The 14,214-nt window shown below is 48.7% G+C and overlaps 1 protein-coding gene across 1 annotated transcript; it reads left to right on the top strand.

Annotated features, from left to right (window-relative positions):
- The first annotated feature begins 2,675 nt into the window (after nucleotides 1–2,675).
- ILF2 (interleukin enhancer binding factor 2) lies at nucleotides 2,676–8,500 on the top strand. Its single transcript, XM_088460979.1, has 15 exons — nucleotides 2,676–2,803; nucleotides 4,455–4,511; nucleotides 4,588–4,630; nucleotides 4,710–4,814; nucleotides 5,316–5,393; nucleotides 6,612–6,714; nucleotides 6,820–6,885; nucleotides 6,986–7,102; nucleotides 7,173–7,251; nucleotides 7,366–7,453; nucleotides 7,529–7,590; nucleotides 7,671–7,785; nucleotides 7,935–8,025; nucleotides 8,103–8,266; nucleotides 8,346–8,500. The coding sequence occupies exons 1-14, from the start codon at nucleotides 2,799–2,801 to the stop codon at nucleotides 8,255–8,257; spliced, it is 1,164 nt and encodes a 387-aa protein (XP_088317105.1). The 5' UTR covers nucleotides 2,676–2,798; the 3' UTR covers nucleotides 8,258–8,266; nucleotides 8,346–8,500.
- The last annotated feature ends 5,714 nt before the right edge of the window (nucleotides 8,501–14,214 follow it).

Below are 14,214 nucleotides of genomic sequence, written 5' to 3'. Positions count from 1 at the left end.
GGGCACAGTTACCTGGCAGGGGCTGATGGGCTGGGTGTCGGCTATTCACTTAAAATCTACGCTAATTGCTGCTTAACGGAGGCACCAAGTGACCATCGTCTCCCACGTTGTAGCATCTTGCAGGTGGTCCCACTCTTGTGCTGAGACTCTCAGGGCTCAATCCTCTTTCAGTGAGTTCCATCCCGTGCTGGTTCTTGTAGTTCCATAGTGAATGGATGGCTGCGTACCCACTGGCCTTGTTGTGCTTGCATTCTAATGCAAGGAGGGGGTCGATGAAACCATTACATTAAAGAACGATCCCCTCACACTGGCCAGGGAACCCCTTTTGCTGCAAATCAGTGTTTATTCCGCATGGCTGCTCCCATCTGAAGTCTGTATTCTTCTATTGTGCGGCACTTAATAACTCGGAGGAAATATTCATGAAGACATATTGTGCGAAGCAACTTGGGCGCTACGTTCCTAATGTCTGTGAGTGACATCGCCACGCTGGTAGCTTTGAATGAATGGTCACAAGTGCCGATAAAACGCAATAGACGTCAGAGTATTTGCATGTTGTGCAGCGTAGTCTGGTGGGGGTAGGGCCGGCAGTGTAATCTTATTGTCACAGATGGCAGCAGAAAATCAATGTATGAAGGAAGTGATGTTTTGGGTACAATAATTTGTAGCTGGTGGTTAAACCTAATTTAGGTCAGGACTGGAGCAATTTATTTCTGTAATGAGAAATATAACTCAGCATTTGCTGTGATGGAATATTTCCCCCCGACTGTTAAACTGCAGTAACTGGGTTTGGTATTCTGTAATAAGCAATATTTGTTCCCTGTAAGAAGAAAAGTGGATGTTAGGAATATATACATATATACAGGTTGAGTCTCCCATATCCAAATATTCCGAAATACGGAATAATTTTGGCATGACTGAGATAATAAAACCTTTGATTTTTGATGGTTCAATGTACACAAACTTTGTCTAAGGTACAAATTATTAAAAATATGGTATAAAATTACCTTTAGGCTGTGTGTATAGGGTGTAAATGAAACAAATGTATTTTATGTATGTACACAAATTTTGCTTGAGCCACAAAATTATTGAAAATATTGTATAAAATGAGCTGCAGGCTGTGTGTATAAGGTCTATATAACACATACATGCATTCTGTGTGTATATTGGGGTCCCATTCCCAAGATATTTCATTATGATATGCAATTATTCCAAAATACGGAATATTCCGATATCCAAAATACCCCTGGTCCCAAGCATTTTGGTTATGGGAGACTCAACCTGTAATACATTTGTCATGGTAACAATCTTCCTATTACTACATGAAAGAACTGCCGGCACCATTACATACTTTGTTCTGACATATAATGATAAGTACAAAGCCTGGCGTTTATTGCAGTATATATTAGTGCCGCTTTCAATTTGGAGCTCAAATCCCCTTCAGTGGCGATGGCCCTGCAAAAAGCAGCTGCTTTGTGTATATACATCCCTATCTCTCTGCATATCCTACATCTGCCGCACCTGCACAGTAACCGGGTTTTCCCAAGGTGTAAATTGCTCTTTTGTTTGTTTTTTCTTTTGATATTACTCCAACCTGAATCAGACCCATTGTGACCCTTCAGTCAGAGGGGGGATGTGCTGAGCTCTGGTACAGAGAGAGACAATAGGAGGTGCGGTGCTGGGAATAGACTTGTATTACCGCCATTACTCAGCAGTGTGTGACCTTGTTGTCGCCTCATGTGATATTGCTGTGGTCCTGTTTGTGGACCCCCTGTAACCACTATTAAAAATAATATATGAGCCCCTGAAAATGACCGATCCTTATGTCGGTGTATCACAGCAATAAGGAATATATCTTCGGTGGCCTTTACCTCTGTGAAGTCGCCGTGGCACGGCCCTCTATAGGAGCCATCCCGGTGGTCAGTAACGCGATCACCTTCGCTATGGGTTTGGACCTGACCGCGAAACTACACACGCATGAAAAAGTTGTGGCGGCCATCGCAGACTCTCCAGCCGACTGGGAGGGATCGTAGGATCCTGCTCGAGCTGGGCTTCACCATAGGGAACAGTGGGTTAACGCGCTAGACACCACAAAGTTTTTCGGAGATGGCTAAATATCCGGCCCATAGTGAAGTATGAGGGCGATTGCGACGAACGCCATTACTATCGCTTTACTTTATTCTGCCTACAACATGGACGCAGCTGTTGCCAGATGTTTAAGGGTCAGAATTAGTTTGATAAATAAACCCCTATGAGGAGAATAATAATATAATAATGTCAGGGATGGGAGGGGGCCTGTCATGAGGCAGCTGCTATCATTTACTATCCACCATTTCCTCCCCCCCCTTTTTATTCCCCATAGAGCAGCAGCAAAGAGGCTGGAGCCTGGTGCTGGCTCCCTTCATAACAGGCAGGGCTTGCTGGCACTTGTAGTCCCACATCTGATTTTCACACATTGTGGGTTGTTCGTGTACAGAGGGTCTAACATCAATAAAGTTTTTCCTTGTTGCTGAATCCGCCGCCACTGCAGCGGAGAAGCTCGTGTAGGCGGGGCTGTGATGCCGCCGTTTGGTTGGACAGGGGTAATGTCCGTTACAGGGACCGGGTCACTCCAGTGCTCGTGATTGGTGGCAAAGCGTTAGTGGGGTGGTGCTTCAATAAGAGCGGCTGTGATTGGGCGGCTACCCGGCGCTTATAGCCAATTGCACGCCGGATTGTTGGTCCAGACTTTCCAGTGTCTCTGCCTCGCGGGTAGAGCGGGTTTTCATTGTCCGGGAGCGTGAGGAACCGAAAGCGGAGACATGAGGTAAGAAAGGCCGGGGCGCTGGCGGGGAGCTAGGCCGTGTGTCTGCTATATGTGGCTGAGGGGTTGGGAGAGTTCCGAAGCCGCCTCTGTGTGGTGACCTGCCGCTGCCCTGGGAGCTTCCAGCAACCGTCCATTACCCCCTCACTGATGTCTGTACACCCCCTCCCCATTACCCCCTCACTGATGTCTGTACACCCCCTCCCCAATAATTGTGTGACCTCCCCATTACCCCCTCACTGATGTCTGTACATCCCCTCCCCAATAATTGTGTGACCTCCCCATTACCCCCTCACTGATGTCTGTACACCCCTCCTCCCCAATAATTGTGTGACCTCCCCATTACCCCCTCACTGATGTCTGTACACCCCTCCTCCCCAATAATTGTGTGACCTCCCCATTACCCCCTCACTGATGTCTGTACACCCCCCTCCCCAATAATTGTGACCTCCCCATTACCCCCTCACTGATGTCTGTACACCCCTCCTCCCCAATAATTGTGTGACCTCCCCATTACCCCCTCACTGATGTCTGTACACCCCCCTCCCCAATAATTGTGTGACCTCCCCATTACCCCCTCACTGATGTCTGTACACCCCCCTCCCCAATAATTGTGACATCCCCATTACCCCCCTCACTGATGTCTGTACACCCCCCTCCCCAATAATTGTGACCTCCCCATTACCCCCCTCACTGATGTCTGTACATCCCCTCCCCAATAATTGTGACCTCCCCATTACCCCCCTCACTGATGTCTGTACACCCCCTGCCCTTTACCCCCTCACTGATGTCTGTACACCCCCTGCCCTTTACCCCCTCACTGATGTCTGTACACCCCCTCCCCATTACCCCCTCACTGATGTCTGTACACCCCCTCACTGATGTCTGTACACCCCCTCCCCATTACCCCCTCACTGATGTCTGTACACCCCCTCCCCATTACCCCCTCACTGATGTCTGTACACCCCCTCCCCATTACCCCCTCACTGATGTCTGTACACCCCCTCCCCATTACCCCCTCACTGATGTCTGTACACCCCCTCCCCTTTACCCCCTCACTGATGTCTGTACACCCCCTCCCCTTTACCCCCTCACTGATGTCTGTACACCCCCTCCCCTTTACCCCCTCACTGATGTCTGTACACCCCCTCACTGATGTCTGTACACCCCCTCCCCATTACCCCCTCACTGATGTCTGTACACCCCCTCCCCATTACCCCCTCACTGATGTCTGTACACCCCCTCCCCATTACCCCTTCCATAACCACAGACCACCTCTCCAAGTATCTGGGACTTGCAAACCTCACTGATAATCCCCTGTAATGCAGCACAGATTATATGTGATGTATGTTGTCCCTCATACAGGGGGCAGGTTATGATTATCAGTACAATAGCAGCTGAGTAAGATGGTATCACACTGATATACTGTACATTATGTGCCTATAGACTTCTCCCCCCCAACCCCCCCCAGCTATGATGTGTAGGATGACTGCAGAGACCTCATGTCCTTCCTATAATCTCCAGCCACGGTCCATCATGTTTCCTGATGCTGTACAGGGGCTTGATTTGATCACATTGGGTCTGGGGGCACCCTGTAGCCTGTATCTCCCGCTGTCTCACTGTACGGATGCCTAACTTTTGTTCTTACTCCCAGGGGTGAACGAGGTCGCGGACGTGGACGCTTTGGATCCAGAGTGGGCCCAGGGGCAGGGTAAGTGTCTACTATGTGTGCCCACCCTTCCCAAATAACAGACCTGGGGGCTGTGTATAACTCTCCTCTTTCTCAGTTTCAGGCCCTTCGTCCCGCACATCCCCTTCGACTTCCATGTGGTGAGTGATTTACCGTCTGCTCAGTGCTTTATATATTGTCGCTGGTGATTCCTGTGACTAACGTTTCTCATTCCCTCAGTGCGAGATGGCGTTTCCACGCGTCAAACCAGCCCCGGATGAGACCCCCTTCAGCGAAGCTCTGCTGAAACGTAACCAAGACCTCGCCCCAACGCCAGCTGAGCAGGTAAAACCATATAGCTGCAGTTATACCAGTAGAGCTTGGGTTACTCTGGTAACAGTCCCACGGGCTCCTCAAAGACCGTAAGTTCGCTGTGCACAGGAATTTGTTAGTAATGTAAACCGAAACTCCAGACCTCTCCAGTGACTACAAAACATTACTGTATGCTAATACGGGGGCTGTGCTGCAGTTTTGATATCTTCTACAGATGGTTTATGGGTACAGACTTCACCCTATGTCAGTGATTGGTACCTGATGCATTGCAGGAACTGTGCATGTGACACCCACATTACCTTAATCTCCTCAATAAGTTGTAACCATATGTGTAATCAGAGGTCAGTCTGTAACAGAAGTCATGTATATAAGTGTTAGAAGCTATAACGTATCTGCCAGTAAGGCAGGAATGAGCCTGGTCCGCAGCTGATTGCTGTCTATCCTCATACACTGGGCAGTGATGGGCGTCAAACACTGACTAATGGGAATTTGTGTCCCCTCTCGCTCTTCTAGGCATCCATCCTCTCACTAGTAACTAAGATAAACAACGTCATTGACAACCTGATTGTGGCACCAGGAAACTTTGAAGTAGTAAGTATCCCTCTCCTGTCTAATTAAAAAAAAATAAAAAAATAAATAAAGCACAAAAAAAATATATATATTATAAAATGTTATAGTAGCTGTTGCCCGTTGTTTTGCCCACAATTGTTTCTGCCAGTTTATTCTTTATTTGATGTGTTCTAGTTGTGTTGCGTTGCACAGGGACAGTGTCGTTGCAGTAGCCCATGTGACCAGCAGACTGGTGGGTGAAGGTGCTGCTGCCACCACACGGTCACTGTGTGCAGACTATGTAGCCTATCCCAGTCATGTGACCACAAAGCCCCTCTCGCCACGCACATGGCGCCACACCTATCTTCTGCATTGATGTGAAATTTTGTTTCTCGGCTGTAATATGATGGCTGAAGATGAAACAAAGTGCAGGTTATTTCTAGGGATTTCCTCTACATAATGAGGCAGTTCTCACGGAAATTGGTTCAGTAGATTTTGTGCCAACTTGGAACAAACAGAACGTTCTTATTCCATTACAGGTTGAGTCTCCCATATCCTAATATTCTGAAATATGGAATAGTCTGAAATATGGAATATTTTTAGCATAACAGTGAAAACTTTGCTTTTTGATGGTTTAATGTACACAAACTTTAAGGCATAATTATTAAATCTGTATAAAATGACCTGCAGGCTGTGATTAAGGTGTATATAAAACAAATGCATTCTGTGTTTAGATTTGGGTCCCATTCCCAAGATCTCATTATAATATGCAAATATTCCTAATTACGGAATATTTTCCGATATCCGAAATACCCCTGGTCCTGAGCATTTTAGATATGGGAGACAACCTGTAGGTCAGATACTGGCTGACCCTGTAAACAGGTTGTGACATTGCCTTGTGCCATAAAGGAAGGTCAGGCTTTAATGTAGCTGAGCGGGGTACAATTACATTCTCAGCTACCTAATTGGTGCAGCCATGACTGTCTTGTTCCCCGCACTAGTGCCCATCATGTAATGCTGGGAGTGAGGAGCTGCCGACTCGCCAAATGATACAGCTTGGCGCAGCCTCGGTCAATGGCGTGTGACCGTGCCCCTTACGATGGCAGAGCTGACACTAGCTCTTGTACTGTATTGGGTGTTCTGTACTGACTATGCTCCTTAGTGCCCTTTAGCATAAGTTATGTGTTCAGCAGGGAGGGGGGGGGTAGCATGACATGTAATGACCAGTTTAGTGATGTATGGCGGTCTCTACTCCTGCAGCAAATAGAAGAGGTGCGGCAGGTGGGCTCCTACAAGAAGGGGACAATGACCGCTGGGCACAATGTGGCAGATCTCGTTGTCATCCTGAAGATCCTCCCAACATGTGAGTAGCTGGCTATTTTGTGCTATGAGATCGGAGAACACTCCTTGGCCTCGGTATACTGAGACACCCCCCCCCCCCCCCCCCTCCCCTGTTTTTTCCTTTCAGTGGAAGCTGTCTCGGCCTTGGGTACAAAAGTAGTGGAGACGCTCAGAACACAAGATCCCGCTGAAGGTGAGTCTTCTGGGTCTTCCCGCCCCCACCACAGATCTCTCTGCTCAATGTGCGGGAGACCCGCTATCTAGAGAATAACCGCCCAAATGTCTCCTCCTAGTTCTCACCATGCTCACAAACGAAACCGGCTTTGAGATAAGCTCCGCTGATGCCACAGTGAAGGTTCTTATCACCACAATACCCCCCAATCTGCGCAAACTGGACCCGGAACTGCATTGTAAGTTTCTTTTCGCCTGCGCTGCCTTCTGCTGCTCCTGTGCGGCCGCTAATCCTCTTCTCTATTGTAGTGGACATCAAGGTCCTGCAGAGCGCACTGGCTGCCATCAGACATGCCCGCTGGTTCGAGGAGAATGCTTCCCATTCCACGTAAGATGAGATTTGGTTAAGCGCGGAATGTCAAATTGTTGGATCTTCACCTCCATATTGGGGCGTTTGCCTGTAATCGGCTTATGTCTGACAGTCCAGTTTCTCTCCTTTCAGCGTCAAAGTTTTGGTCCGATTATTAAAAGATCTGAAGGGTCGATTCCCTGGGTTTGAGCCTCTGACCCCCTGGATTGTTGATCTCTTGGTAGGTCTTCTCCCGGCAGCATAGTTTGATGGCTTACCTGGTATGTGTGTGGCATTAACCATGTGTTACTTGCAGGGACACTATGCCGTCATGAACAATCCCTCCAGGCAGCCGCTGGCACTGAATGTTGGTTACAGGTAAGGTGCTGGGCACATGGTGATGGCGGTGTGCGTTATCGCCGTGTCCGGTGTGATATAATGAAAGCTCTCCCATGCAGGCGATGCCTTCAGATCCTGGCAGCCGGCCTCTTCCTTCCAGGCTCTGTTGGGATTACAGATCCCTGTGAGAGCGGGAACTTCAGAGTTCACACAGTGATGACCCTGGAGCAACAGGTGAGTGGCTGTAACCTGAATGATGTTCTTGCAATGGTGGAATCCCTCCTTCCCTCCCAATATGAGGTTGTCTGCTGCATGAGGTTCAGGTGCCTCTTGGCCAAGATTTCTCTGCTGCCTAATGAGCGCCTCCTCTGGCTCCCCCCTAGGACATGGTGTGTTACACGGCGCAGACTCTAATTCGCATCCTGTCTCATGGAGGTTTCCGGAAGATCCTCGGCCTGGAAGGAGATGCAAGCGGTAAGTGGGCCGATGGGCAGCAGGGATCCTGCTCTCTTGTGTCTGCTTCTGCGTCCTCATCTCTTCTCTTGTTATAGTTCTCGCCACCGATATGTCCACCTGGGATGGTGTGATTGTGACACCCTCAGAGAAGGCCTACGAGAGGCTGCCGGAGAGGAAGGAGGGGGAGGATGAGGAGAGCCAGGATATCCCAGAGGGTGCAGAGGAGGAGAACATGGAGACCCAGGAGTGACCGGACCAGGTGACGACAGTTTCTCTGCAACGCAGGCAGTGCGCCTAATTCCGCCATCTTAGTTACTGAAGGATTTTTCTTTTTCCAGGTTCTGGAGTTAATTGATCCCCCAGCCCAAGGGGCAGAAGTTACCGGGTCTATTTCTGGACCAATCCCCCCTCAGTGTTTGTGTTCCCAGCTTGTGTTGTGACTTATTTTATACTGTAGCAATTTCATGCAGACAATAAATTTTTATTTCCACCATTCGATCAGTCTGGGACTCGTCAGTGGGTGGTGACATAGGTGTTTGGTGTTGTCCCTGTGGGTTTGGCCAGGTACGGTGCTGACAGCAGATAAGATACATAACTTGGGAGGTTCTGCCTAATGCTCAGTTATCCTGTAAGGGGGATCTCCTGGGATTGTGTCATAAGAGTTTGTGGGACGTCACCCAGTTGCCACCTAACTTCTCTATGCAGCCAGTGGAAGATGCACAAAAGGGGTTTGGAGTATATTTACTGCCTGCGTGCAGATTTCTCCCTCCAGTGGGGAAATGGGTGGTGGGTAAAGATGTAGCCCATAGGGGGCAGCACTGGGCTAAAGTACCTTCTGGCTTTATGACTGCCCTTCAATGCGCGTTACCGGCAGCAGTCACTGTATCTTACATTGGAGGAACCACAGATCTCACATAAGGCAGACACAGAAAGGAGCTAACGGAACTATGTATGCAGAGGGGAAAGCATCAGCAGGACATTGGTGCAGACTTAGATGGGATTGCAAATGTGTTTATTTAAATAAAACAGTGCAAAACATTTTATCTGCATTATTTAAAACCAGCAAAATGAATGTGGAAATTAGTGGTGAGCAGGAATTCATTCTGTGCTATATACTCACTGAGCCAGTCAGTCGTGTCCTTTATTCCAGTGACTTCCATAAAGTATGTTTGGTGGTTCTCAATCCTTGCGTATCCCCTATAAGTCATGGTCTGTGCAAGCAGGTGGTCTAAGTACTGACCCAGCAACAGAGTAATGGTGCATACACACGGTCAGATTTGTCAGATCATCGATTTTTGGTGAACGATTTCTGACAGTATTAAAATGAATGAAATCGTCCAAATCTTATTGCAAGCAGTCGATGTCCGATATCGTTATCTGACATGCGGGAACGTGCCTCGTTGGTCGATGCATGTCTAACATGTCAAAGATCTGAACGATAACTATGGTAAAAATTATTTATATCTTTAATAACATCCGACAGTGTGAATGCAGCGTATCTCACCTGTGCATGCTTAAAGGCATCCACAAAACATGGCCTGTTGGTGGTACTTGGACTGGAGTAGAGGACCATTGATGTACATGAGCCTTGTTGGGAGAACTTCTGCATAAGATTGGTAGCTCGAGCGCCAGGTGTTGAAAAGATGGCCTCAATGTACAGTCGTAAGGGTGAACTAATCTAGTATAATTAGGAGTAAGATCTAGCGCCCCTCTTACATTTGTCTTTACAGCTGGTTTCTGTTCTTACTGAAATGTTGCCCTCACAATCTGGTGATGACCAGGTTTAATCACATTACAACGTGTTTGTGTAACAATATGACAATGTTCTGGAAGGGGAATAATCATCTTACGTTAGTATCAGAGCGTTCTACCTGAGGTCGCCTGGCTGCTCCAGTTCTTTATCTACTACCGGATAACATTAGCAGCGTTATTCATGATGGATCTGTGCCGGCCATTTGCATTAAAGTTCAATTTGTATCTTGTGACGAGAGTAGCGCCTACAATCTCGATAATACCCAGATGCCTATTCATAGTCCTGTCTACTGTATCATCCTGCCCAGGAGCCTCGCGCTTCAGTAACTGCGCCTTAAACATCGGGTGCTGTTACATAGGCAGGAGCGAGGGCCAGAACTTACTCCTAATTATACCACGTTATGTCTTATTACTGAGCATTGTGTGTACATTTCTTACAGCTGGTGCCCACGAAGGTTCCAAACTCCCTTTACAAGGTCTTTCATACTGTATCTAATAAAGTCCAGTGAAAATAGGATGATGGCTCATTAAGGACACTGCACTGAATTATTTTTAAACCCCTTATTTTCCTGTACACTAATTTCCTTTTATTTTGCTGACTTTTAATGAACAGACTAATAAAAGTTCTTACATTAAGCTGTTCTGGTTTATAAATATCCCTTCTAAGTGTGCGCCTGTCCTCTGCTACCTTATTCCCTTTCTGTGTAGTAATATAAGAAGCAGGACTTACCTGGTGCAGGAGCTGATGGTTCTGGCTCCATCTCTTACATTCCCTCTGCACCAGGCAGCGGTGGATTAACGTCGCATAAGCCACAATTCTTCCCTTTCATTATGATGTGGGGGCAACTATGGTCCGATATGGTCTGTTTGAGCTTTTATATGGCTCAAAGATTACACGCCGGACCGAAGTCTTTTATGACTATTTGTTATAACTATCAAACAGATATTCGGAAATGACCAGTAAGATTGGGGCTTACATGTAGCCTCACTTGTATAAACCATTCAAGAACAGACTACTGGGATCGTAGTCTCAATAACACTGGTGCTATTCCTATGGGCTATTGCAGCACTTGGTACACAGGAGCGCGCCGGTCACTGAACGTGGCTTGGCCGTGCCATAGCAGTAATCTGGTGCCGAGGGCGCTTACGTGTGGTTCTACAGCAGGCGTTGGCACAGGAGAAGGTTATGGCTTATTAAGGGCTGTTTCCCGTCCAGGAAGTGGCACTGTCCAATTCTAATCCCTGGTTCCTGGGAGTTTGAGTGTTTATCCTGGAGAGCTGTTCCTGTATAGAAAGATTGATCAGTCAAGTACCTCAAGGCTGATTGCATCACCAGAAATACATGCTCTCTGTGGCCCCCACTCCCCCATAGGAAGAGAACTGCACCACTAGTGTTTCTCTGCTGGCTGCATTGTACCAATCCTGCTGTGGGGATGGGAGCTTGCACTGGTGCCCACAGCTGAACAGCCTGGGAGCTGCCTCGCCATACCCGCCAGCTGGGTACAGTGTTTGTGCATGAGTCTCTTTTATTTTAATTTTCTACTTCAGGGTCCATAGGGGGTCCACAGGGTTGACCTTGGGGTATAGGTTGGGAACCAAATCCGGGCACCACGCAGTTAAAGCTTTAAGCTCCCAGGATGCACTTGGGTCCACTCTCCCTATAACCCCACCCCCAAGCCAGAGGCACCTCAGTTTAAGTTGGTGCCAGGCCGGAATGGGGTCACCGTTTAGTGCAGTGGGGAGCTGATTAGCAGCCCCTAAGCTTTATTTTTTCTAAAGGACAGAGTTTTTTTATATTTACTTTGGATTCTTCAGAGCGGCAGCGTCAGACTGTCCATAGGACGTCTAAGCTGCCGCTCCGTCACCCCGCTGGCGCTGAGACGCCAGTACAGATCTGGGGATCTCAGCGGGACCCCAGAGTCTGTACTAGCCGGACTCTGCGGGCGCCCAGGACTGCTGCCGGATCCACGGGGAGCAGGTAAGGCGCGGGTCACCGCTTGCGGTGATCCGCGCATTTGAAATGCAGTCCTGTGCCTCCGGTCTCTGGGGACAGACCGGAGGCGCCGGCAGTGGCGGCGGGCCCCCCATACCCCGTGTGTCCACTAGACCACCAGGGACTTGGTGTTCGGTGCAGGGAGCCGGCGTCCCGGGGGTTAATAGCCGGCCAGGGGAGACAGCCTTCCCTGTTACAGCGGCTCCTCCCCTCAGCTCAGCGCGCCTTTCAGTATCCATAGTCTGGCGTCGCTGAGCTGCTTCCTCCGCGGGCCACGCTTCTTCTGAGGTCTCCAGCGGCCATTTTCTCTGTGGTGCAGCAGAGATCTCCGGAGATGGCAGTGAGCCCAGTCCCCCTGCGTACCTCACCATCAGGTCAGTGTACACAGCGCTGTAGCCATCCCAGACACTGAATCTGGGTAAGTTGCATGCAGTATATTATATGACATGTTTATGTATATAAGTATATATCTGCATTGTATGTGACTTATGCTAGTGCTGACTGTACTTTATTCTCTCACCTGTCAGTGTATATCTATCCCTTTCCTTATCTGCCCTAATACAGCTGTACTTGGGGTGGTTCTGAGACTCACATTTATATACTTGTTAATATTTGTGAGGTTTGTCACATACTGTTGCGTGCTGCACGTTGCCATATTTTGAGTGGAACTGTGTGTTGCATACGCTGAAAATGGGTCCCTGCAGCTAATTTTTAGTATCAGTCAGGACCAGTATAGTGCTGCTTGATCGCAAGGCTTGGTCAGATATGTCTGACTAGGGGAGAGAGCGTTATACTGCACCCATTTTTACTATCCTGCAAGCCATGTGCTGCAGGTGTTAGTGCGGAGGATTTAACTCTTAAAAGGTTCTGTATGTGGCGTCATCGGGTGCCGGCCCCTTTCACGACCCCCTTGGGCGGTTTGTTTTCTCGGGATCCTCTTAATTGCGGATCGCCGGGCGAGCACCATTGTTGTACCTCACTTGGGGTTACTTCACCATAATGCCCTTTTTCATCTCAGGGTATCTCGCAGTTTCTTGCACATCCCCTGTGACACAGACTACCGCTCCCTACAGGGGTTTTTCGAGTATATGAATTCCCCCTGGTGCCACAATAGTCTGTCATGCCCCTTGCAGGGATTACCCCAACAGCCACACTGGGTGGATGTCGTTTTTCTATGAAACGCAAATTGGCGTGGGTGACGCCCTGTGGTTACTTCCCACTTGGCTCTACCGTGAACTGGATACTGTTCGGGGCTCTTTCCCTCTTACACGGGGGAAGCCTATTTCAGGTATTATTATCCCTGCTTTAGGGCTGGTAGCAGGTCCATTCTGGTTAGAGTGAATGTTGACCTGCACCTGTATCATACACCCTCAGTATTACGTGCCTTCTGGGTCCCTGTTGCTGACTAGCGGGTGGATCGCATGGCGGGACTCTGGCTATTGCCAGATATGAGGTATTACAACAGTGTTTGGTCTCCTGTCCCAAATTCCCTGGGGGTCATCACGAGCCCCTCCTGGGGTGGATGAGCGTGTTACTCGTCTGATTACAGACGTTACTACGCCTCCCATTCCTGCGTGGTCGGATTCTTCTGATCCGTAGGGGGTAACTCTGCCTGAAATCAGTATACTCGCTTTCAGGGGTTGTTACCCATCCTACCATGGCTATAGCATGGTTGGTTAATACTATTGCATACTGAGCTGATGCATTTGTAATGTTTTTTCCCCTCCAACACGTCTGGGGTTCAAATGTATTTGGTCGCTCACGTAATATATGCAGTTGTCATAGGTGGACATGCCTATATTGGATACCAGCTCCTAACTTTCAGAGTTCCGGCTGCGACGGTATCCTCCGTAATACCCTATGGCTGCGCTCTGGGAATGCAGAGGTGCAGATACCATCTATAGGGTATATCTTGTTGGGTCCTGACCTTGACAGTGGCAGTACAAATTTCCCGCCGTCAGCTATGCTCACTATAGGGCCTCAGACTATTAAGTCTTTTTGTCCTCTGGGTCAGCCTAAAGGTCTGTTTCTTCATAGACTGTCGGTCTTTACAAGGGCAGACATATCCAGTTCCGAGCAGGCCTGGACTGCCAGCCGATCCTGCTTCTGAACCTACGGATATATCGTCAGCCTGACGAGACAGGCCTACCACTGGGAGATGGCGATTTCTCAGTTTGCCCGGTACTAGTGTCTAGTTGTCGCAGCTACATGGGTAGGAGGGTACGCACTCTCTTTGCTCAGGCGGCCTATTTCCATGTGATGGTACTCAGGCCCTTATTCGGAACAGGGCCTTACAAATCCAGAAAGCTATACAGTTGTTGCGGTAAGCGGCGCTAATTGGGCCATCCCCACTTTCTCAGCGAGGGACTGTTTGGAACCTGGGGACTTTATGGTATCACTGGATATACAGGACGCGTGCCTACGGGTACTTACAGAGACCTTACCTCAGCATGGACTGAGGT

Source organism: Taudactylus pleione, unplaced genomic scaffold (assembly GCF_031769625.1).
Source record: "Taudactylus pleione unplaced genomic scaffold, aTauple2 ptg000997l, whole genome shotgun sequence".
Taxonomy (NCBI): domain Eukaryota; kingdom Metazoa; phylum Chordata; class Amphibia; order Anura; family Myobatrachidae; genus Taudactylus; species Taudactylus pleione.
This window is presented reverse-complemented; position numbering and strand designations above follow the sequence as displayed.